The sequence below is a fragment of the Sinohyriopsis cumingii genome, chromosome 7 (assembly GCF_028554795.1).
Source record: "Sinohyriopsis cumingii isolate HCF-2022 chromosome 7, ASM2855479v2, whole genome shotgun sequence".
Classification (NCBI taxonomy): domain Eukaryota; kingdom Metazoa; phylum Mollusca; class Bivalvia; order Unionida; family Unionidae; genus Sinohyriopsis; species Sinohyriopsis cumingii.
This window is the reverse complement of record NC_142967.1, coordinates 90,570,334-90,596,335: the sequence shown is the minus strand read 5'-3', so window position 1 is coordinate 90,596,335 and position 26,002 is coordinate 90,570,334. Positions and strand designations below refer to the sequence as shown.

The 26,002-nt window shown below is 35.0% G+C and overlaps 1 protein-coding gene across 2 annotated transcripts in view; it reads right to left on the bottom strand.

Moving 5' to 3' along the window:
* Positions 1–513: 513 nt before the first annotated feature.
* LOC149795692 (condensin complex subunit 2-like) overlaps positions 514–26,002 on the bottom strand; it is a 66,553-nt gene continuing 41,064 nt past the window's right edge. For both annotated transcript variants that reach the window (XM_089965567.1, XM_089965568.1), the window contains exons 14-18: positions 20,517–20,621; positions 16,963–17,127; positions 12,831–12,926; positions 9,624–9,827; positions 514–6,070 (exon numbers count right to left, since the gene is read on the bottom strand). In XM_089965567.1, the coding sequence (XP_089821693.1) occupies positions 6,014–6,070; positions 9,624–9,827; positions 12,831–12,926; positions 16,963–17,127; positions 20,517–20,621 (627 nt within the window). In that variant the 3' untranslated portion in view covers positions 514–6,013. The remainder of the gene's footprint in view (positions 6,071–9,623; positions 9,828–12,830; positions 12,927–16,962; positions 17,128–20,516; positions 20,622–26,002) is intronic.

The window sequence follows — 26,002 nt, the reverse complement described above, 5'->3', positions numbered from 1 at the left end:
AATATAAAAGACTCACTATCAACAACCAGAAGTTCTAAGTATGTTTTTTTCTAAATGTTTTATAAGTTTTATATAATATTTTTCAACAAGAAAACAATGCTAAATTTCTAATTTCATTATAAAATGCCAATAAATGCAAATATATCAAGCAATCTACCGATGCACCTTTTGAATATTTCAAGCTATCTACCGATGCACCTTTTGAATATTTCTGGTATTCAGCATTTTTGCTAATCAGGTTATGCTCTCAATGCATGTGCATAGTCTTATATAAGTGTATCCATAAATGACAAGTTACAGAACATGCTCTAATCCAGGGGTCTCAAGCTCAAACCACCATGAGGGCTACATGAAGGCATTTTTGATGGCCCAAGGAATGCACCACCTTTTGTTGTCTCTCATGACACCTTGTGATGCCAATCTTTTTGTGGGCCACAGGATACTGCTTGGTGGGCTGCATGTGGCCTGTGGCCACGTTTGAGACCACTGCTCTAAACAGATAACAAGCAAAAGTAAAGAAACACTTTTTAAACAAAAAGAAAAACTAGTATTTCACATACTGACATAATACAGTCCATTAAAACAACATGGACAAAAATATGATTGAATATTCACACTGAAAAACAAACAGTTTTACCAAAGTTTATTTGATGCCAACAGTTGAAGACAATAAATGAAAAACAACACATTTTCTTTTATTGTCTTGCTGAGTGTAATATTGATATTTAGCATTCATGCAGAAACATGTATGTACCAGCATGTGCATGTGAGTACATGCTTATGAAAGAATATGACTAACAATCTATGAATCAATGTAACAAGCTACTAGTAGTTAAAAGCATCAGACCTTGTTACAGGTCTGGTATAACTGCAGATAAACATACCCTGGCTCACATAATGCACTGGCAGATCTGAGTCCATGTTGTTTGTTCTACTGATTATTCCTGACGAACTGCATCAAGCTGGATCTGCCAGTCCATTATGCAACAGCAGATATGGGTCTGTGCAATTGGACCTGTTTTATATACAAGTATATACACATACATGACAACCCCTGGCAAGGACAAAGTGTAATCCAAGTGGACAAAAAGAGTAATCTGAGCAGAAAGAGTAATCCACATATAACATGATAAAAATTCAATGAGCATATATACAAAATGATTTATTTATCCCTCTGGACTTTTACATCAATTACTGCTTCAAGTTTTTGTATATAACACTTTGAGCTTTAAAATGCAACAGGCCCTCATATTGCATTTCAAAACACTTTGTACCAGCTGAGACTATGAATGCTTTGCACACCAGTAGAGCACTAAGTACTGGGTTACAGAGCGTGGATCAGAATTCAGTTTTATTTTCGATAACTATACTGAACAATCTCTCACAATCAGTATTTGAATGGTAAAGAACCAATATTCCTTTCATAACCTGACAAAGAAGAGGAAATTTATATCTTACATTTATTGGGTCTTGTAGCTGGGAAATAAGATGAAAAAAATCAACTCTGTCCGCATGAAGAACATTGTCAGGTAGAGTGCCAACTTGATACTTCAAGAGTTCTCCTCCTAATTTTATCAGCAGCCTTTCCTGCAGCATGGTGCAACATATGACAGAAACAACCTGATATGTTCAATGATGGAGACATTTTTCAAAATATAGAATGCAACTCCTTTATGAATTCCAGTCATCACTGATGCAGTATCTGCCAACTTATGTTCATTCAAAGCAATATGAAGCAAATAAAATATTGTTTTCTCCAGTGGAATCTACTGTTAATTCTGGTAATGAAAGAAGAGCATTCTGACTTCGCCCTTTCGTTGTCAAAGTCTCTTAGAAAAACAGTCTGGGTACAACGTTTTGTCATAATCACTACTCCTGTCTGTTGCAATACTAAACGGCTCAATTTTCATGGCTTCTGCAATTTTATGTGAAGTATCTTCTGCTAAACAACTAACAATATTAGATAATTTTGTTTCTGTACATGCATTTTTTCTGCAATTTTGGAATCTGGAAACATCCATTTGAACAAAGGACCACTGTAGTCTTCTACCGCTAGGGGTAGTCCTTGTTCTATTAAGAACTCAGTAGATAATGCCTCTGCATTTATAAAATCTGTGTCCACAATTTAGTTCTGCTGTAAGTAAGAAATTACCTTAGTATTGGAGTTAGTAAAACGAGCTAATTCAAGGTTTCTTTGTTTTACCACCATGACCAGTATTAAAATCCTTTCCATACAGCCTGCAAGGAGCATTCTGTTCTAGAATACGATCTGAGGGAGTAATGGGATGTTAATAAAAATGAGAAAACAAATTATTAATTTTTTGGGAGGAGGATATACTGAAAATGCATAATCCAAATACAGTTACATGTAAGGCATAATTTAGTGAAATAAAGCATAATGATTACTCCAAAAGCGTAATGGTTGGCATGCATATATACATGGAAGATATAGATGAATCGTGTACTATTCAAACATCGCCATTTTCATTATCTTGCTTTAAGTAAATGATCACATTACGCTACTGTTATGTGAAACATTATTAGTAATTCACATTAAAGATTATATACAGACTTGTGAAGTAATGTTTGATTGTCAAACATAACTAGTTTTTCCACCGAAAACTAGAATATTATTTGCTTGTTTTTTTATATGTACAATGAGTGAATTAAACAACAAGTGATTATATATATATATATATTTCTCACCCATGCGACAGAAATCTAGCTGTTTTGCTAACCTTACTTTTCTTATATCAGTCTAGTCATCTCAGCCAGGGTGTCTACGCGCTCAGAACTACTTTTTAGAAAAGAAACCCTTGTTGTCTTCTGCTGTGCCTGACATAGTTGTTCTAAATTCAAAACACAACAACAAATATATAACAAAAACAGAGTAACTTAATGTCAATCTATCTTTGAGAACACACCATCCAAAAACATTTCAAGAGAGACAAAGACACACACATATGATGTCAAGGTTTTTGGTATTCAGACACGATTTTGGTCTTCCATAAAAAAAAGCTGAAAAAAGGGGGCTTTGGGTGTCCCAGCTAAAAACGCACTATACAATCACAAAAAGCTGCTCCTGATGCAACTTATGATCATAACATAAAACAAAATGACCGTCTAAAAAACTAATAAACTTATAAAAAATGTTCAACTTGACTCAAATAATTTCACAATATTTATTGTCACATGAATTTGTTCTCCAATACTATTGATGCTTAAGATATTTCATGTGCATTTCAGTGTTCACATCGTATTTAAGTCACAATAATTTGTCAATTTTTACAGCAAATATATTATATTTCTTTCTTTTCATAACAAATCTGTAAAATAAACACCCAAGTACATAAACTATATACAAATAATCCCTTACATTGACTTGTATTTTTCTCCACTGGACACAACTTGTTGATATGCCAGTCAAGCTCTTTCTTTAGCCTTCCTTTTTGTCAATAATGACTTTTTTGGCTCAATATCCAATTGTTTCTTTTCCTTCTCAATAAGAGCCTTTTTTCTGTCAAGATGGTGCTTGTATTGGCAACATGCAGTATGCATATTCTGACAGAGAGCTACATCTGTTCTCTTATGCAAGAAATTTTTCTTCATATAGTAACTGATTGCAGTTTTTCCAGATGACTTCTGAGCTTCAATTTTTCCATATGCAGCTTCTTTTGTAGGTGCTGTTCCAAACTCTTCCTACTACAATTCAGATCTCTCTTGCTGAGGTCACAAATGCCAATCTCTAGCATTCAGTTTTCTTATAAACTGACCAACTAAATTTCTGCTAACTTTTTGCTCCAGCCATTCCCATTTCCTATGTTTTTTAAACTTTTATTTAAACTTTTCATGTCATGGTCTCTCTCAACAACTCAGGACGCCATGTTTTGCAAGCATGCTTCTTTTTTCCTTTGCCATGAGTTTCCATTACATGAAGATTCATTGGATGAATTTAAATGTTTGGCCAATGAGAATAGTCTTTCCGAGACTCTTGTGTGCTAACTAATATATGGAACGAATACTTTACAAGGGTCATTGTGGAATGGGATTGGACAGACTGTTTTTTAAAAAACCGAATAGGAGATGATATAAAAATGGACCATATCAAGAAAAATCTGATTCAAGTCAGGATAAAAGTGGAATTTCGCTTTAAAATGGAGAAAAATCATGTCTGCTCAAAGATTTCCGTACCTGCAGAGACATGAAGCTGTAGACCTGTCAAAATAAACAGATCCATTACTAAGATCTCTGTAATTGTAACTATATGTAACTGTTGGCATGTTAGGATGGAAAATCTATCATTAAGATCTCCAAAATTGTCAAATGAAGAAGCCACAGGCCTGGTGCTATGGACGGATCTTTCAGCAAGATCATCTGATTAAGAAGGCTGGACTGGCAAACTGGCCATCTGAACTGGTTAGATTGTTGTCGTGGGATTAAATGCCATTTTTCAGCACATGATAGGTTATGTATGGTGGCCAGTATTAATGGTGGAGGAAGAACCCGGGAAAACCCTGGAAAGAACCACCAACCCACAAGAAGCTACTGGCACATACCCACACTGGCCAAATCCAAGACTCAAACCCATGCAGACAGAGGTGAGATGGCAGTGATCCGTAACGGAGAGCGCTTTAGACCACTCGGGGCCCACGAACTGGTTGGATTGTGGATGGCTATATGGTAGTAAGGGATAGATCCATTGCATCTGTCAATAATCCCTATGTGCTTGGACTTACAGGTCTGAAGGCCATGCTCGGACATGCGGGTTACATAAGCCACTAGGACTGCCAAAAATGGATGTACATTCCTCTGTTGTTTCATAACAACTTGTAGGAATTTTAAAATTGGTGTTATCACCATCTTTCTTTGCCTTGGTCAACATTTGCAAAACCATAGTCTATACACTCTTGGACCATACAGCAAACACAATGAATGGTACTGGCAAAGTACATTTTGTACAGTCAATGCATGGATGGTTTAAATTGAACACAAATTTGGCTTGGGGTTCACTGGAGGTGTCTCATACAATGTTGTAAAAAGTGAAGCTTAAAAACTAGCAACACCTGGTGGTGGTGGTGGTAACGGGAGGTAATGGGCAAGAGGATTGTCCTTTGTCTATGTGATAGTAGGGCTTCATTCAAGAAGTAGCTGGCTTATATCCCTAACGTTAATGTGATCGGGGAATGTATTTGAAGGAGGGAAGGGATGAGTGAGCTTATCATAGAATGAATTCTTGTAGTTTCAAAATGATTACTGTCAAGTATGATAAACACTATGATGAAGTTTGGTAAACATATGAATGAAAAACTTCAACCACTGTTGGAAAAATGACCGATATATCTTGCTAATGTCGGTTTGACACAAATGATATTTTGACAAAAATCTGAACACTGCACAACTGTGTATCTGGTAGCAAGAAATTTGATCTTTTTATTCCTAATACATGAAAATGATGGACGAATCATATTAAATTTTATCAAGTTCACAATATTGTGATTAAAAATGATTATGCAAGATCCCCTGACAAATGAATATATCAACTGTGAAGAATGACAACCAAATATGAGAAATCTTATAACTTAGCAAGTTGACTATGTACTGTTTTGAATACATGTACAAAAATATATATAGCAACAGTATGTTGATTGAAGCATCTGTTGCTCAAATTGCTCTAGAGTTGAATTATTAAAAATTTATTTCATAATATTAAACTTAAGTTTTACAAATAACTTACATTCATGATTGCAGCCTGTTGAAATTTTTTATATTTATGGAACAGAATAAATAAATTACACACTAAACAGTTGCTTCAACATTTGTTTTCATGTCTTCATGTTTATGTAACTTGGATCTACATTGCAAACTGTCCTCCAATGTAGGAGACATGGAGGTTATGTAAGGAATATTAATGACACTGATAATATAAGGTATATATAAGAAAGACTTGTGAAATTGGGTAAGAAGATGATTCATAAGAGGTTACAATCTGTTGCTGTGAATCTGTTTTCTGATGCTAAAGCCCTTGTGTTATCCTGAGATCATCCAATGCAAGATCTTCAAGTTTCAAGGTCTGTAACAGAAAAGGAAAAGTTTGGTACATGTGCAAAATTTTAAAATATTTTTGAAAAAAGAATTAGCATATTTTTTTCCAAAAATGGAAATATTTGTCTGAAGTTCAATATTTAAACTGGTTCTTGCAAAAATCAGATGTATGACTAAACTGTGTGAAACTTAAAATGTATTCATGAAGTACATATGTCCTGTTATATTACTGACCTAACCATGCTTACTAGGAATGCTAGCATTAATTTTTATGAATCAAGGCAGTATGTCCAGAGTGGGTAACATATCTGTTAAAAGAAGCGAACATCTGTACAACCATACTGCATCTTTGACTTTATCCATGTTGGTAACCAGTCAATTGGGCTAAGGTAAATTAGTTTTCAAAACAGTTCAGGCTTGCCTGCTGTTTAATCTTAGTGACTAAAATTGATGCAAAGTTTCAGCAGCTAAAGAGGCACTAAAGTTTATCGTATTTTTCCTTACAATAGGAAATACTCTTTCACTGTCACTGTTGTTGATCTCCAACTGAGAAAGGCAGGTTATGTTCAAAAAGAAAACTCACAAACAAAGCTTCAACACTGGTAGCTTGCAGGACTTGAGCAGGTGGCTTAAAGTACTCCAGAGCTGAAATCTGCTGGGTGCTCTTCATTTTTTCCAGTCTCTATGTGCTTTTTCACATCATTCTGCAACATGCCCACAGGGGCTCGTATCGTTGCTTACACTTTATCTGTCATGCATGTACTATATGATAATATTATTATATAGTACATGTATGACAGGTAAATTGCAAGCAACGATATGAGCCTCTGTGCACATTCCCAATTCTAAAATTTGCGGCATAACACTGTACGAAAAGCATAATGTACATTGAAGTTTGATGGCTGAAAGCAAGGCCAATTTTCAGTGTACTCCAATCTACATTTAACTTTTGTGGAATACATATCTTTTCCATTGGGTGAAAAAAATTGAACTGTTGTATAGTTTAATTACCAAATGGTATTAATCCACAAGATGAAACGTTGAATGATTAACGATAAGTGGTGTCGGAACATGTGTGAAAAAATATGAACTCGAGCAAATTATGATATATGCTGATCTTTCAATATCTAAAAAACTTCCTATACTCAAAAAAGCTGTCTCCATTTGGTGTTTGTTTAAAAAAAAATTACAGTTGCTACAAATATATATATATAAATACTATTTTAATACAAAAATCAGTTGGGCTCTGGTTTTCTTCACGAGTATTTGTGAAACATCTGTTCTAAATATAGATTATACACTTTACAATGCTTGCTACTGGGCAAACAGTAACAACTGAATACAGCTCTACTAACATCGTGACTAGCAATATAGGACTGTTTTGGGTATTACTGACCACTGCTGCAATTTTGACTTGCACGCTTGTGTGTGTGTGTGTGTGTGAGTGTGATATGGATTTTTAACGTAGCTTTTAACAATATTTCAGTCATATCGCTACGATGTCTGCAGTGTGACAGTTTATAGTGATGTCTAGCACTGGGGCATCATGCCGCAGACAAGTAGCATGATGTCCCACCCAGTCACATTATCCTGACACCAGGCCGACCAGTCCCAACACTAACCTCTTAATGCTGAGTGCCAAGTGAGGCAGCTGTTAGTACCAGTTTTGTAAGTCTTTGGTATGACTCGGCCGGGGATCAAACTCACGACCTCCCACATCCGAGGCAGACGCTCTAACCACTAGGCCATCGGAGCAGTCTAATTTTGACTTGCACTTAATGGGATAAAATTTATTTGATTCATGAATTAAACCAAATGAGAATTCAAGAATATGTGATTTTTTTGCATGCGGCATGAATCCATAAATTGCTATCTCGAGTCGTGAAATTCACACCAAAATCTTGAGGGTTGGCAGGTCTGTAAATGTATCCATTTCTCCAAATCTTAAATTACACATTCTGTCAACATTCTTGGTCAAAACAATAACCATAAACATTAAGTTTTCCCCACAAACAATTTATCTTCATATTTCCTTTGGTTTTACCTCCACTGGCATTATCAACACTTTACAATCTTGTTGAATGTGGTCTTGTTATCTATCTTTTTTCTTAGTTTTTAGAAACTAGTCCATGTACAATTCTATCATATTGGTGTTGATTTCTATCCAACTCTATCCACAAAGAAAACTCATTACTAGTTTTAATTTAAAAAATTCTGATTTTCCTGAATTTTATCAGAATGGAGAGATAAGCATTTATAACAATTCTGGAAACACTTACCACCTTACCATTGTTGTGGAGCGGCATTAAAACAACAAATGGAAATCCTACACAGCAAAAGGTTTGTACAGTTTAAATGGATATTTGACAAAAATATAAATGTTCAGGGCTTCTGTTTATGTAATGTATACCCCATTCAAGGCATTCTTCAAGCTGGTTGTCTAAAACAAATTCATTGCAATGATCTGATGCAACACCACAGAAATTTACATCTTTAATTGCTGGCAAGATTCATAATGGATTTATCTTCACCTAGGTGCATATCTGTCAACAAATGGTAACCTAATTCAGTTTAATCAGCAGATTAAAGGCTACGAAATAGGCCATATGTGGATCAATTAACCAAGCTGACATTTAGCCTCTTTTGAAAAACCCATTTTCATTTGCTGAAGTCTCTAATTTTTATCCAATTACTCTATTTGCACGATATATTGTCTATTGATCTGTTTGTTAATAATGACACCTCCTTCTAAATGGCTGGGTGGAAAATTCATGAAACTATGTACATATGTTGATGAACAAAAGGGATATGTACACTGATTGATTGACAACTGGTGACCCACAAGAGCGATATGTACATTGATTGACAATGTGGTGACCTACAAGATGGATATTTATATAGATTGAGAATGTGGTTACCTACAAGATGGATATTTCTACAGGTTGACAATGTGGTGACCTACAAGATGGATATTTCTACAGGTTGACACTGTGGTGACCTACAAGATGGATATTTCTACAGGTTGACACTGTGGTGACCTACAAGATGGATATTTCTACAGGTTGACAATGTGGTGACCTACAAGATGGATATTTATATAGATTGAGAATGTGGTGACCTACAAGATGGATATTTCTACAGGTTGACACTGTGGTGGCCTGCAAAATATATATGGTTTTTAGCCCCTTCTCTTTGGAATTGCCGAGAATCAACAATCAAATACACAAATCTGCTATTACATGAACATTTTTTAACATAAACATTCTTACCAAACTTTTGTAAATGCATTTATAGGACAAATAACATATTTAACAGATTTTGAGTCACTACTCCTGCATCATGATCTGGGTTTTGGGGTTATCTGCCATATCAAGCAGTGGAAAATGCTTACACTTTTTTTGACGTGGTTTCTTTTAAAGTTCACTGAAGAGAGGATTTTGGAATTTAGAAAGCAAAATAAAGATATTACAGAGAGATTTGTCAGACTCACTAAGTCGTACTGTCAGAACTGAACACAGTGAAAACGATTATCAGAAACCCAAAAAATCATGCCATCTCATATAAATAGAATTACTAGTTACCTTTTCATTTGCTAGGTGCAGAAGACATACAAAGGCAATGGGAACACTGAGATTGTGGGCTGTTTGTCCAGACAGTTTTGAAGGTAGATCAGTAAGAAGTTCTTGGAAAGTACAGGATCCTGTCATTTCTTTGACAAATCCTGTCAGTCTTTTCTCTGCCTCTACTGAATTGTTGTTTATATTCTGTGCCTCTTCTGGAGATGACTGTGTAAAATAATGTACATGAATAAGAAGGCCAGGATGCATGTCAACCAACAATCAAAACACGACTGTAAAATGTATGACCTTGACCCAAGGTGATAAGGCTGAGCAAGCATGTCACTGAATCAGCTAAGTTTCATAATGATTTATTCCAAGTATAAAGAAATTCCATCAAGGGGTTGATGGTTTAAAAAAAACAGAAATGCACATTTTATATGACTGTGACCTGGACTCTTGGACACTGAGGAGAGTGAACATAAATGAATTGTCTAAGTTTCATGAAGATTCATGCCAAGGATGATGAGACTTGTTCAGTGGGTTTAGCATATATATGCAGAGACTTGTTCAATGGGTTTAGCATATATATATGCAGAGACTTGTTCAATAGGTTTAGCATATATATGCAGAGACTTTTTCAATGGGTTTAGCATATATATGCAGAGACTTGTTCAATGGGTTTAGCATATATTTGCAGAGACTTGTTCAATGGGTTTAGCATATATATGCAGAGACTTGTTCAATGGGTTTAGCATATATATGCAAATGAAACACTTTGATGAAAACCTTAACTGTTGAATCTGATGTTGACAATGGCAACATAATTACTGCTTGTCTTGCTTTGTACCTACATGGACTTGGCAACTAATATCCACAAATGCTTTGGGCTTGATTTTAAACAAATCTGAGTTACATATATCCTCTATATGGATTGCAGTCCAGGAGAGTTGTTTTTGAAACACTTCAAAAAGTTGTCAAAGAAAATGAAAATAGCATTTTCTCCACATGTTACTTTGTTTATCATTACATGCATAGGTGCAAATGTTGCAGACAAAACCAATTAGCATGTCATGCCAGGAAAACAATGCTATTCCACGTGTGTCATCTGAACCACCCAATTTTAATCCATTTTATTGATTTATTTATTTATAATTTTTGGAATAACTAAAATTCTGAATTTAAAAGTTAGAGTTTATTTGGTTTAACATTTTTTTTTTTAAATTTCTGAAGATAAATTCAAGGAATTCTGAGACAAATGAATTTTCAATAAAATTCAAGGACTGGTGAAGGCAATCCTTCATTATCAAGGACATTTCAAAGTTGTACAAACCCTCCTCTATATCCTTAAATAACATCAGCACACAGAAACATGCAATACTGTCAGATATAATGCTGCTAAAAGAATACAATATACGAATTACTTGTTGCTATAATTCTTACCATTTAAATTGTGTAACAGCTATTATAAATTAAAACAAGAGAAAAGTAGAGCATGATGTATTTACCACCATTTAACTATGGATACAATATAAACACATCCCACCCCCCTTAATGTATGTGACCTGAAAAAACTTTAGCACAAAACTTTAACAATCTATTGAGAAAGCCACCACTGTGACTGCCATGACTGCCTGAAAAGTGGCACCTCTGTCTAATCATTTGCTAATACAGATAAGAAACAAAAATAATTATCAACATCTGCTAAAAACTGAAATAGATATACTTTGTAAATATTATATCTTCCTCAGACCAAAACACAAACAGGACATAGATTCTGAAATCTTTACAAGCAAACTAGAAACTTAAATGCCCCACCACTGGTGTGGTGTAGCATTAAAACTTTAATATCAAGCTTAAATTCCAAAGGATGATGGTTTTGCTGATTTGCTGTTTTATGGCTCAGCAATGCAAGCATTTATTTCACTGCCAAGGCAATTAAGGTAAAGTACCTTGCCAAGGCAATTAAGGTAAAGTACCTTGCCAATGCAATTAAGGTAAAGTACCTTGCCAATGCAATTAAGGTAAAGTACCTTGCCAATGCAATTAAGGTAAAGTATCTTGCCAAGGCAATTAAGGTAAAGTACCTTGCCAATGCAATTAAGGTAAAGTACCTTGCCAAGGCAATTAAGGTAAAGTACCTTGCCAAGGCAATTAAGGTAAAGTACCTTGTCAAGGCAATTAAGGTAAAGTACCTTGCCAAGGCAATAAGGTAAAGTACCTTGCCAAGGCAATTAAAATAAAGTACCTTGCCAAGGCAATTAAGGTAAAGTACCTTGCCAAGGACACACCATGGTAGTCAAAACAGGCTGATCTGATAGTAGGATTTGAACCTACTACCTTTCAGTTGCAAATCCAGCATGCTAACCATTGAGTGAGTCACCATGCCTCTGCCAAATTTCAAAGAATTATAATGATCTTTAAACATAATGAAGCATATCAGAATTGACCCTTACTGTTTTTAATGGTGTTTTCCCTTTCTTGCAAGCTTGTTTTTTTTATGACATAGTTGTACTTCAAACATGAAATCAGATTGGGGAAATGGGTTTATAAGCTTTCAGTTTCATGCCTAAAGGAGTTTGTTGTACTCACAGAAAAACTTCAAGACAACAGTCCACTCTAGGATGAACGACTACAGAATTCAAGTGACTTATGAAAATAAAAATTATACCCAGAATCAAGAGAACAAGTTATATTTTCTAGATGTAACTTTATTTCTTCATTAAACGCCTTCCATATTTCATAAAAATTCCCATTGTTTTCAAATGGAGAGAGGAGCTTACTCATAAATTGCAAGTTCTAGAACAGACAATGATGAGTCTGGATATGATCAAAATACAGGAAAACTGGTTCTGCTACATATTCTGTGTAAAATTGTTTTTTTTAGATGAAAAATATTGTGATCAAGAGTGTGTCCAAAATAGAAACTCTAATACATTTAAAAAAAATGTACTAGTTGAAATGCATCTAAAATATTTGATAAATGGCTGAACTTGTATAACATACCATATGTACTTGCTTATAAACTGAGTACAAGTGCAAACAACACAGACCCTGATCTGCTGTTGCATAATGTGCCAGCAGATCAGCTTCTATGCTTTTTTGTTCTACTGACTGCTCCTAACAAACTACAGAGATCCAGATCTGCCAGTGTACTATGCAGTAGCAGATCTTGGCCTGTGCAGTTTGCAGTTGGATTTGACTTTTAAGTGAGTATATACGGTAGCTTACCTCATGTTTTGCCAATACGTTCCACATGGTTGACTTGAGTTTCTTTACATCTAGCTTCTTAGCTGTCTTGGCATATTCAATGTCAATCTTTGCAACCTGAAACATGTATAAAAATAACATAAACTAGATCTATTTGAGATAGTTCCATCACATAAGGCTACCACCAACTAAAGTACAATCAGCAGGGTCTTAAACAGAGGAACTTGTGATGGGAAAAATTATTAGGAGAATGGGCATTTCAGGGATGATAACTCCTACTTGTGATGGAAAAAATTATTAGGAGAATGGGCATTTCAGGGATGATAACTCCTACTTGTGATGGAAAAAATTATTAGGAGAATGGGCATTTCAGGGATGATAATTCCTACTTGTGATGGAAAAATTATTAGGAGAATGGGCATTTGAGGATGATAACTCCTACTTGTGATGGGAAAAATTATTAGGAGAAAGGGCATTTCAGGGATGATAACTCCTTCACATTAAGACATGGAATGTAAGAAATCCTACTCATTCAGAATCTCATTAACATAAAAGTGCACACCAAATTTAGCTGAAATCCGATTATCCTTAGTTATGTAATGCAGGGCGTCAAGCATCTTTCAAACACAAGAATATATGAATGGTGCTGAAAATATGGGAATTTTGTTTTGAAAATATAGCAATACTAGGAACATTAAGCGAAAAGACAAGTAAATTAATCAACATTCAGCAGCTCATTCCTTTAATTTACTATTATAAACATTTCAAACCCAACATTCAGAATAGTTACACAAAGAAAACCTTTCTATAACAGTCGGTAAATCAGTCTATGTAACTGAGCTTATATTGTGACAAGAGATTACAGTGATCACAAAATGAATGCATACGGGTGAGCTGCTGGTCTCAATACAAAACAGGTACACAACATTTATCAAAAGCCACATTATTCTCAAAAAAAAATCATTCTTATTGTAACTCTCACATCAGAACAGGATAAATTTTGTCTGTTTAAAGTAAAAAGTTTACAATTGAAACCCATGTGCTGTTTAACATTAAAGCAAGAAGAACTACTTCAATTTTACTGTCTATTGAGCTCACAAGGTGTCTCCAAAATATCCTCTTTGCTGAGCCACCACCTGTGCTCAGAACTAAAAGTATTGGACAGCCTAATAGCAAGGTCCCTCTAAATCTAGACAAAGTCCTTTCTATAATCTAAGGGACTTGCCCATTGGAGTTGTAGGAAAATAACTTATCTAATTGAAGGAAAGAAACCTTGAGTGTGTTGACAAAATGCAGCATTTTCATTTTCAAGTTATTGAAAGACATTAGTAAATTATTCAGCCTTTGATGGAGCTTCGTTTATACCTCCCACTTCCTAATGAAGACCAATTTAACTGTAATGAAACATCTGTCCCATCAGTTTTGAAGATAGATCATTAAGATTCATGTTCCGATGAAAGTATGTGAGCAATGAAAGGGGAACTGTACTATTTCTATTCTCCATAACTCATTGGTTACCTATAGCTAGAACTCATTCTTTTTACAATAATAATAATAATGATAATGATAATGACAGTCTCTTGCTCACACTGACTTGGTAATTCATTTAGGTTAAATATACCAAATGGTACCTTTATGACTGATTGACAGTTAAACTAGCTTGGAGATTAGCAACTTATTAAAGCCTCCAATACAATGTTTATCAGCAAAAAAGAAATAAGATAATCACATTGTATTTTATTCCGTTTAGTTCATACAGTTGGTAGCCACTGATTCTGTTGATACATGGAATGTGTTCTATAGCTGTGACACATCCCCCCTACTATGACATGAACTAATTACAAAACTAGAAGTGACTGTTTCTTTAATGGATATAAAAAACAACAATGCCTGACTTTCAACTTTGATACAGAAATGTGGCAATTTTTGCAGCACACGGGAAACAAAACTACTGCAAAACCTGTGAATACTCGTCCCTTTAGATCAAGATGAAATACAGCTTGAACATGAACCTGATGGTGAAATTGATGCCATACAGTTAGAGACTGCAATAATTACTCAGAACTGTGCACATTACCATGCAGAAAGTGTTAAATTGTTGGAAACCACATTAGTATTGAGGCTACAGCAGGATGTGAATGAGGGTTCAGTCAGTCTAATGAACAGTATCACAAGTATAATAACTGACCATTTCATGCAGTTCACATATTCTAACACAGGGCTGCATCCAACCTCTCATGTAAGAAATTAAAATACTGCATTGCATTTTTCCTGATTCCTTCAGACAGAGTTCTAGGCTTCCCTGTTTATCATCCCTGATTTGGAATCTATAATATTAACCATGACATTGAAAGATGACTACTTGTGAACCATGATAACAACTCAGTAAAAACAAGACCAGTGACAATATCACTACCCAACCAGTGATCTAAATGTTGACGCTCCTTAAATTCTGGAAGGGAATCAGTTTGGAATCCTCAAAATTCTAAATGACATTGATGCAACTCCTTTTCATATACCAAGACAGACATTACTGTAGAGTTAAGTAGTTCAAACCTTTCTGGCAAAGATTGCAAAATGCTAGGCATCTGGTACTCCGTTTTCTTACAAAACGACCAACCATGTTCCCATTAACTTTTCATTCAAGCCATTCCCACTCCAACACATTTTTCAAACCTTTATATAAACTTTTTGTGTCCAAGTCTTGATTGATAATTTGAGATACCATATTTGTCAAACATGTTAATTTCCATCAATTTCCATTACACAAAGAGTCTTTGGACAAGTAAACCAATCAGAATGCCTTTTACAATCATCATCTGTTAAGTGACATATGGAATGAATACTATTACATACATCATTCATATATATATATATATATATATATATATATATATATATATATATATATATATATATATATATATATAGTTAAATTATTGCATAATGGGGCTGGACAGACTGTTATTTAACAAATCTGGATCATAGATGATAAACGAAAAAAAAAAAAAAAAGCCATTTCAAAGATAATTAGATTCAGGCCTCAAGCAAAGTAGAATTCAATTTTAAAAATAAAAAAAGAACATCAACGCATTATACTGATCCATGAGTGCCTGTATGACATGGGTTCAGCAAACTGGACAGAAACCCCCCCCCTTAAATCTTTTGGTTTACAATCTATGATTGTATGTGGCAGACCGTTGAAATCAGAACCATATAGCAGAGTCCAGTCATGACAGAACAGGGCCACTTAATTATCATGACGCTGTTCAGTTCATTATGCAAGGATGGGGTACAGGATATCTGATCCACATAACTGGTCCATAAATCTGATGTGTGAAATCTTAACTGAGGTGGTTTGCATTGGTCTTGACCTTGTGGACTGTGACAACAGCATCTAGGAGTGAACTTACACAGAGCTACACTTATATGACAATTTACCTGTCAGAAGGATCCATGTGGTAGCCAATACAGGTACAAGTCTTGAAGCATCACTAATAATACTTATGAAGTGGATACCATAGCATCAATTCTAATAGAAGGTTACATGTAGGTAAGACCAATTTACTGCTTATACAGTAAAAATCACTGAGTGTCGCTTGTAATAACCACAAAGTGGACACTATGCTAGATTATATATAGAAAACTTACCTGCAAGTATCCAAATGCAGCAGAAATTATACAGCTATTTCATTTGCATTTCTTTTTTTAACACACACAGTACCGATAGAATACTGTCATTTGTAGAGAAAACTCCTCAAACTTGCATAAAGGTAGAAAAGGTTTCACAATACTTGTATGGCTTGTGAGTCCTCTCTGTCGACATCTTGTCACATGGCATGAACAGATGTAATAAAAAAAAAGTATTTATAGGATTATGCGCCAATTGCAATATCAAGGGGAAATCATTTTATCTGCCACCTATATGTGGAGAGACAACTTTTAGCTACTTGACAGAAAGAGTGTTTGGTTAGGAGGGCTGGATTTGAAAGGTGGTAGTAGCTTTCCAAGGGTATTATTTTTTAGACTTTAAGAAGAATAAAATATGACATAATAGAGAACATTTCCCAAATTTGCAACAAACTACATCTGTTCTGAAACAGTCTCAACTTTGGCATTGAAACTATTAGTTGCGAATTGCTGTAAGATTTACCTTGTATGGTTGAGCAAGAAGCTTGTCTCCTGACAGAATGGTGCCATCTAGGGTGGTGCTGGCTGTAAAGCTGTGCTGAGACTGGGAAAACATATCCAGAGAACTGCTGAACTCATTACCCTCGGCAGTGAAATTGAATTCCCCGCTGTCATCATCATCACCTCCCTGTCACACAGAAACTGATTATTAAAATCAGCATTCAGTGTTTGTAAAATGTATCTCCCCATGCTTACCCTCTTTATTTAAGGTAAAAACAAAATGTGTTTCTTAATGCACTGGTTTTAAAATTATGGTAGGCAGGAAGGTTTTTTCTTTCTTTTTTCTTTCACATTATAAATTCTAATAATTAGGATATGTAAAATAAGTGTGCCTGAAAGTACTGGGCACAAATCAATTCCTGAATTTTTTTTTTCTAAATATGTTTTTTTTTTACCCTGGGGAAAAAAGTTTTAGGGTCAGTAATGAAAAACAGGGACTGTCGGCCAACCAGAAACATGCATACTTTTCTTTCTGCCTTACCACTATCCTTAACTTTTATCCCTTTAGTTAAATCCTTGAAGACAAAGATGTCAGTTGTATAATGGTCAGTATTTATTAGAATAATTCCCAATATTTTCCTGAATTTCTTTTATTTAAACAAAATAATTCATTGAATTAATGACAGATTGTGTATCTCTGTAAACTTATTCCCTTTTATCATTAGGTAACCAGGAAATAAATTATATCTTCATTGGCAAAGGTGTGTCTTCAGTACCAAAATTATGTTATACTATCCATGATCAAAGGCTTTCACAACAATTCAAATGACCACAAACCTTACATGATTGTTAAATATGTTGTTTTACAATCGATATTAATCACAGTTTTTATCCCCTTTAGTGACCTTGGCTATTCACTAATGTTTGACACCAACATAGACGTGGATGGATGTGCACTGATGAAACAGAAGGTGCATTTTTCAATTTCCTTTTCTGACAACAGAGCACCATCCTGGGGTTGCACAGGGGTCAAGACTGGGGTGGGGTGGGGTGGGGGTGGGGGGTTACACAGGATATAATGTGCTGGAAACCCATGAACTTTGTTCAAGGCGCAACACTGATGCAGACAAAAAAGTATATATTGCAGTATCAAAAGCTTGTTGCGTAGCAAGTTTTGTAGATTTTGCTGTTGCTCTAAACACGCATTTAAAGAAAAAATTTAAAACATTAGCCACAAAGTATAAAGGAGCCACACGTACACATTTTCTGTATGTGTTTCATTCCCAGGGATTTACAAATCAACTTGCCCAACTCCCAGGACAAACTCAAATTAGGCTTGGGCAAGCTCAAGTTTTTAAGTCACTTACCAATGGACACGTCCAAAAAACTGAGTTGGGGAAGTGTTTAATGCTGCAATACATATTTTCATTTTATAGTCAATATTAAGGTTACTTGTATTTTCTCACACAGGCATGAAAATGTGAATATTTAAATGAAGCCAGCTTTGACAAACAAAAAATAAATACCGATATTCTAACCTGTTATATTTTAATCATAATATTTGTAAGCATCTGAGATAAGCTGATGTCCTGGTCCCTAAATGCCTTAGGAATTTTGTTAGCTGGCCAAGTCTAAAGATTGTTTTGATGCATGTCGCCATATTTAGGCGAGAAGGACATTAAATGTTAATAATATAATTTATGAGATTTCATTGACAGGTGTGTTCAAAACTAAAAGATGCTTGTCACTAATGATTAACCACCAGGATTTCTTTCAAACAATGATTGATGAACTGAAAATGTAACACTTACATGTTGTCATTGTGATCTGCTGTTAATGTGGTAATTAACAGGAGACCAATATGTATATACTGCATGGCAAACAATTAAATGGATTGAAATAAGTGTTCTCAATCTCAGAATCATCTTGTTGAATATTTTGATGCATAATGGTGATTTCAAGATGACTAAATGATAATTGTGAAGTACACTCATAAAATAAGCATTCACAAATCTTTCAGTTGTTAGTATAAATTATTCATTACAAAGTCTTGCTTTCATGACTCTTGATGTAGCTGATGAAATGACTCTGCTATCTTATTTAAGCAAGAAAAGAAAACCTGATGAAGTTTCTAGCTCTAATAAACTCTTTTACAGAAAAAGGATTAAAATTAAATTAATGCAGTTGTTATTGTTTAAGAACAAATTTCTATCTTTGTTTAAAAATCTAGCCATTTCAAAACCAATATCTACTTGATCATTTTGGAGCAAGCTCAATTTTCCCAAGAGCAAGCTGCCTTTAAGAAAATTCGTAAATCACTCATTCCTATAGATCAACAAAGCTTTTGATAGACAACATTATTTCTGTAATCTGGTAATAAAATATTAGCTATTATATGTGTCTGTTTTATTTGAACCCTTTAAAAAAGGAATTATGATGCATTTTATATTGTTTCAATGCATATATGTCTCTGCAGTAAATGTAATTTCCACTCTGCCTTAAATCGATATGTTGCGATAAAAGTATGGATAGAGACTAATGAGAAAAAACTTCAGGTATTGGCTTGATTGATGAAGTTTTAAGTAAGTTCTGGTGTTTGAAGTTGGTTTGTATCTGAGGCACACTAAAAAAAAGCAGTGATTCAAGTGTTTTTCAGTTTAGTTAGCATCTTCACACTTTATGTGTGCTCTAAAATATAAAATGTTGAAATTGCTTGAGACACGATGGATCAGTGGTTAACGTGCTGGGCTCATAACTGAAAAATTTTGAGTTAGAATCCTACCATGGGACTAGGACAGCTACAGTTATGTGACCTTGGGAAAGGCAATTCACTCCTCAGCACTAAACAACCTACTTGGGTTGCTCTGCCGTAAAGCACCAAACAACACAGCTTGCTAACTGCACTGACATGGTTCCCATGCTTTTTCAAATAAAATTTCCAAGTTTTATCCAGGGTGAAATTCATTTTTTTTCAAGGTTCACATATCATCATTAATGAATGGAATTAAAGAATATTTAACTTAGAAAATGCAGGTCATTTTGGGTAAACTACATATTCAAACAAAATGTATAAGTTTTTATGGAGTTATTTGAATTTATAAGTGTCCAAGAAAAAGATAGTACAGTGCTGATGGCAAAGTTAAAACGGCAAAACTGTAAAAGCAGATAAGATTATCTCATTTTTGAACACTGCTTGTGCATCAAGTCAGGGCTTGTGTTTTGTAAAATGCAGAACAACTGTAAAATGCAGAACAGCTGCGAACAGCTCATGCTTTAACTAGATGAAGATTTTAACATAACTTTGTTCAAAATAGAATACGATCTGAAATCTATAACCACAAAGTATCCATCCCATTTTTTTAATTACCATATGTATTTGTGTAAGTAAAGTCTAACTGCAACCTACCATGACCCAGATTTCTTGTCAAAGAATGGACTGGCAGACCTGGGACTATGCAGTTTGTTAAAATTAATCAATAGAATGGGCAAAGGTCCTTATCCACCAGAACAGGATCTATATTGGTTGCAGTTGGATGGGACTTATCTGTGAATATATATGGTAGTATAAACACTTACATCCATTTTGTTGGGACAGTAGTTCTCCTTGTCATTTTCATTGTCATAGTCATAGTTATCGATGACATCATCCACCTCCTGAGTGTTTTCCTCTTGTCTCTTTATCTACAATACCAAAAATAAGGATCATTTAAAAGTGAAAATTAAAGTCCAATATAACATATGTAAATGTTTAGGGCTGTTCCAGTAAACCATATACCCCCTGAGGGGAAGGCACTTTCAAATTCAACCAACCCACAACAGAAGTAATTTTAAAAAATTATGATAAACCGTCAGGTATGTTTTAATCGAAAAATACTTCCCCTTACAGAAGCATATTTTTTTAAAAACATAATATCTGGCTAGGGGTTAGTGGGCAGCAGAAGCAATTCTGAATTCTTATAGATCATATAATCTACTGCATATTTTTATTTGTATTCATTCATTATAATCAATATTTTGTCCTTTTGTTTGTTTGTCTGTCAGCCCTGTAAGTCTTTGACAATGAATTCACAAATTTTCTTGGTGGCTTATAGACTTACTCCATATTTGACAGCTAATTACAATGTTGTTAAAAGAATTAAAATTTTCTAACAATTCAGTTGGACTTGGATTATATACTTGATTCATAGTCAATGAACAGGTTCTAAAACTGATGTGTATATTTTGGAACCCTGTTCCTTCATCACATTCAAGATTTGAATATACCAAAGGTGAAATTAGTACAGTTGCATCCTAAATTACTATCATGTTGAGTTCAAATGTTATTTAATGTGAGACTTTAATGCCAGAACTCACAGCTTCAGTGATTTTTGGGTTAAAAAAATGAATCTCTTCTCAAACAGTACATTACATTGTTTTTAAATGATAGTGTGAAAATTCTTGATATGTAAAAATTGCACAAGAAACAAACAGCAGATCAGGAAATTAATACCACTGGGAAAAAATACTGATAGGAATATACAGAAATAATGATATTATTATTTAAATGGAACATGTGATGACAATATGAGTGCTCATTCTACAACTTTGTGAAATAAATCTTGTACAATCGAGTCTTGGATTCGGCCAATGGGGGTATGTGAGAAAGATTGCCAGTAGCTCCTTGTGGGTCGGTGGTTCTTCCTTGGGTTTTCACGGGTTCTTCCTCCACCATTAATACTGGCCACCATGCATAGCGTATCGTGTGCTGAAAAATGGCATTAAACCCCACAACAACAACAACTTGTACAACTAATCTTTTGTTTCTAACAACACTCTGTAATATGGCAATAATTTCTGCTCACATAAAGTAGACCCACTTAGCCCCTTGCTAATTAATAGTTTTAGATTTTACAACAAAACTAAGCACATTTTACCTTTTGACAATAATACACGATCACAAATATTGAGATCGCAAGAAAACAGAAGTTACAATTTTATTATAAGTATTATTACCGGTAAAACTAAAGGAGATGGTAAAAAATAATCAGGACAAACAGATTTAGGAGTGTAGTAAAAGAATTCATAAATCAGAATGACATCATCTTTTCTCATCAATTTTATCATTAGTTAACAACACTGCTTCAAAATGTTGTATACTAGATAACAGTAATCCAATCTGTAATACAAATACCAAATGATGGCTTGGAACTAACTGCCAAAAGGTCTGCAGAAAATATCACCATGCTCAAAATATACACAGAAATAACCAAACATAAACAGGACAGATTTTGTCCATCTTGCTTTGAGTTTACACAGATCAGTCAGTCCCTTATGTTTAATATCATTTAATTTTTGCACATAGAGGACATGTACTTCATTTGGTAATACATTTGCATGATACAGACATGATTTTGGCATTCCACAAAAAAAGCTGAAAATCTGAAAGGGGGGTTTGGGGGTTCTCCCCCAACAAGGGAATCGAGGGGCAGCCCTCCCCCCGATCCAGGAGTCCAGGTGGCTGAAGGCCCCTGGCAAAAAATGCATTTTACAATCATAAAAAACTGCTCCTGGTGCAACTTATGATCATAATATATAACAAAATAATCATTTGAAAAACTAACAAACTTACCAAAATTTTTCAACTTGACTTGAATAATTTCACAATATTTATTGTCACATGAATTTGTTCTCCAATATTATTGGTGCTTAAGTTATTTCATGTGCATGTCAGTGTTCACATTGTAATTAATTCACAATAATTTCTCAATTTTTGCAGCACATATATTATACTTCTCTATTTTCATAACAAATCTGTAAAATAAAGACCCAAGTACATCAACTATATACAAATAATCCCATACATTGACTTGTCTTTTTCTCCAATGGACACAACCTGTTGATATGCCAGTTGAGCTCTTTTTGCGACTTTAGCAAAGATTTCTTTAGCTTTCCTTTTTGACTGACTTTTTGGCTCAATGTGCAATCGTTTCTTTTCCTTCTCAATGAGAGCTGGTGTTTGTATTGGTGACATGCAGAGCGCATATTCTGACAGAGCTACTTCTGTTCTCACATGCAAGAAATCTTTCTTCTTATAGTAATTAACTGTACTTTTTCCAGATGCCTTCTGAGTTTCAATTTTTCCATATGCAGCTTCTTTGTAGGTGCTGTTCCAAACTCTGCCAACTGCAATTACCGTATTTCAAACCGTAGAGCAGAGGTCACAAAATGACAGTCCTCTAGCTTTCAGTTTTCTTACAAACTGACCAAGTAAATTTCCGTTGACTTTTCACTCAAGCCATTCCCATTTCCAAACCTTTATCTAAACGTTTCGTGACATGGTCTCTCTCAACAACTCAGGACGCAGGCTTCTTCTTTCCATTGCTATCAGTTTCCATTACATGAAGATTCATTGGAGGAATTTAAACTCTTGACCAATCAGAATACTCTTCACGAGAGTCGTGGGCTAACTAATACATGGAACGAATACGTTACAAGGGTCATTGCAGAATGGGACCGAACAGACCATTTTTAAAAACCAGATCAAAGATGATAAAAAAAACCCCAGACTATATCAAGAAAAATCTGATTAAAGTCAGGAGAAAAGCGGAATTCTGCTTTAAAATGGAGAAAAATCATGTCTGATGATATGAAAGTTAGTCCCGTCATTCTTTTGTTGCCATAGTGGTTCTGCTAACTAGAGATCTACACACACTTAATTATGCTGTATGGGGATTCTCTGATGAATCCTATAATTTATGTATTGCTGTCAAAAACCATGGAAAACTTCACCTGGGTACCCATTGTGCCGTTTAATGGGTAACCAGGTACCTGTTAGAACATGAAAGACACGTACAACCCTAGTTACCCCCACTGTACCAGTGACACCACATGACCATGCAGTCGTTGCAGCCGTGTTTGCTATTGCCTTATTAGAAGTGCTGCATGTGGTGCGTGCTGAGTGGCTGATTCATTTTCGCTAGCGGACCACTTGGCCTACTTGTTATGCAATGTAACAATTTAATAGGGCAAGCTTGACCTCTTGGCATTGGGAGTCTGTAGTATAAGCTGTGCATTTTGCAGCAGTAGACTGATGAGTAAAGTGATATCTTAACATGCATAGTCTACATAGTATTGTTTTGAACTGTGAAGCTGTTTGCACAGCCCAGTGTGCAGCAGCCATTTAGTAGTGGGCCGCTGATGCATAATGGGTGGTCCTACTCCTCTTCATTAATTTTCAATACCTGGTTTTTTCACTACGGTCGGGTACCCGGTTACCCATTGACAGCCCTACCTATGAGCATTAATCTGTTGATTGTTTCTGAATTTAACATGATCCTCCTCCTCTGTGTATGAATATTATTCTGTGCTGAGAACTCCCTTTCATTGTCTGCTGTCTGAAAAGGCAAATGTATAACTAGCTCGAACAAGTTACTGTTCTTTATGGCTGTGCATTTTTCAACATCTCACAGGTGTTCTCTTGGATATCTCTGTTCCAAAAGAGATGAGTTTTCACAAACATAACTCTGCCAAAGTTTCACTTCCATGAATCAGTGCTTTGCTGCCTCTTATGCCAGATTGTTTCTCTTCCATAATGTTCTATTAGGGTTTTAAGTCCAACATTCCCATAGTCTGCTTGTTCAAACATGGATACTCTTTTTAACTTGTTAAATCCTTATTTATACAGTTTACCTGAACGCTCAACTTTAATAGGCACAACATCTCTCAGTGTTGAATGTCTGGATAAAAGAAGCTAATATTGCACTGAACTTTTAAATTGCCTGTATTTAGGCTTGGTAGTTTCGAAATAATGCTGCACAGTAGGTTAGGCCTAACACGCATTGTGTCTGTCCAACATGTACATCGGACTTGGACTCTACATCAATTTCGGGCTCAAAATCACAGACTGGTATTTCCAGTGACATTTTCCCAATGACCAACAGCCTGATGTACATGAAATTCATTGTCATCATAGCTATCACCAGCCAGTATTTGCCTACTGAAAATGTCGTCTGGGGACAAACCCTGTTATTCAGCCATTCTGGCTTCCTGTGTGGCCCTTATTTGAAATACACATATGTAAAACTTCCACAATGAAAGTAAGGTTAAAACTACTGTAAATGCTTGTTTCAGGGCTGAATGAACCTATCAAATTTAGTTTAGCAGCTATTCATGTCAAACCGAAGTATCCAGCTATTTTAATGTTTGCGCATCAAGCACTGTAAGACCACTACTGGCAGCTCGATTACATTGTGACATGCACTTTTAAAGTTAAAAGTTGAATAAAAACAAAGCAAGTTTAATATCTGCTTCTGACCCAATGTTTTATTCACGTGAGTTAGATTGCTTGGAGGGGGTTAGATGTGATTTTCAATATATACTCTTTTTTCCCCTGACAACCACACTATCAAGTTCTCATTGTGTTAACACAGCTCACAACAGAAGTGATTTTCCTAACCAACCTTCCACTGTCAGAAGCAAAATAGTTTGAAACACAACCACCTACAATAGTTTTTCTGAAGTGCCATCCAGGGGTGGGGTGGGGTGGGGGATATATGTTTTACTGGAACAGCCCTTAATAGTATCAAAGCAAAGTTTTGAATATTCGTTTTATAGTGCCAATCAAAAGATAGTTCTAAAACTGTAAACATAAAATAACCTAAACATTCTTTAGAAAGAAAAATTATTCAAAAGATATGTAAACATATAATTCTCCAAGATAGATGCTGAAATTTTATATATATATATATAGATACAAAAGACAAAATCCCTATGATAAAGGTCTAAATCTATTACATAGACTGCATTCTTTCAATAGTTCAAGATTTTCTCTGGTAATTCATCATTCTAAATCTTCTTTAGTTCATATACAAAAAAGCTTTTGTCTCACAGGTGGAATGTCAAACACTCATATAGGAATGTCGGTGTAGAGTGTTAAGTCATGCACTCTGGTTGAGGTTCATGGGTCAGGTCTATATATCAGCAGTACAATACCAACTCATCTATACCATTTATTTCATATGAGGGATGCCATTCTCCAAACTGCTTTGATGTTGATCTGGGGTATGAACAAGTTCTTAAATTAA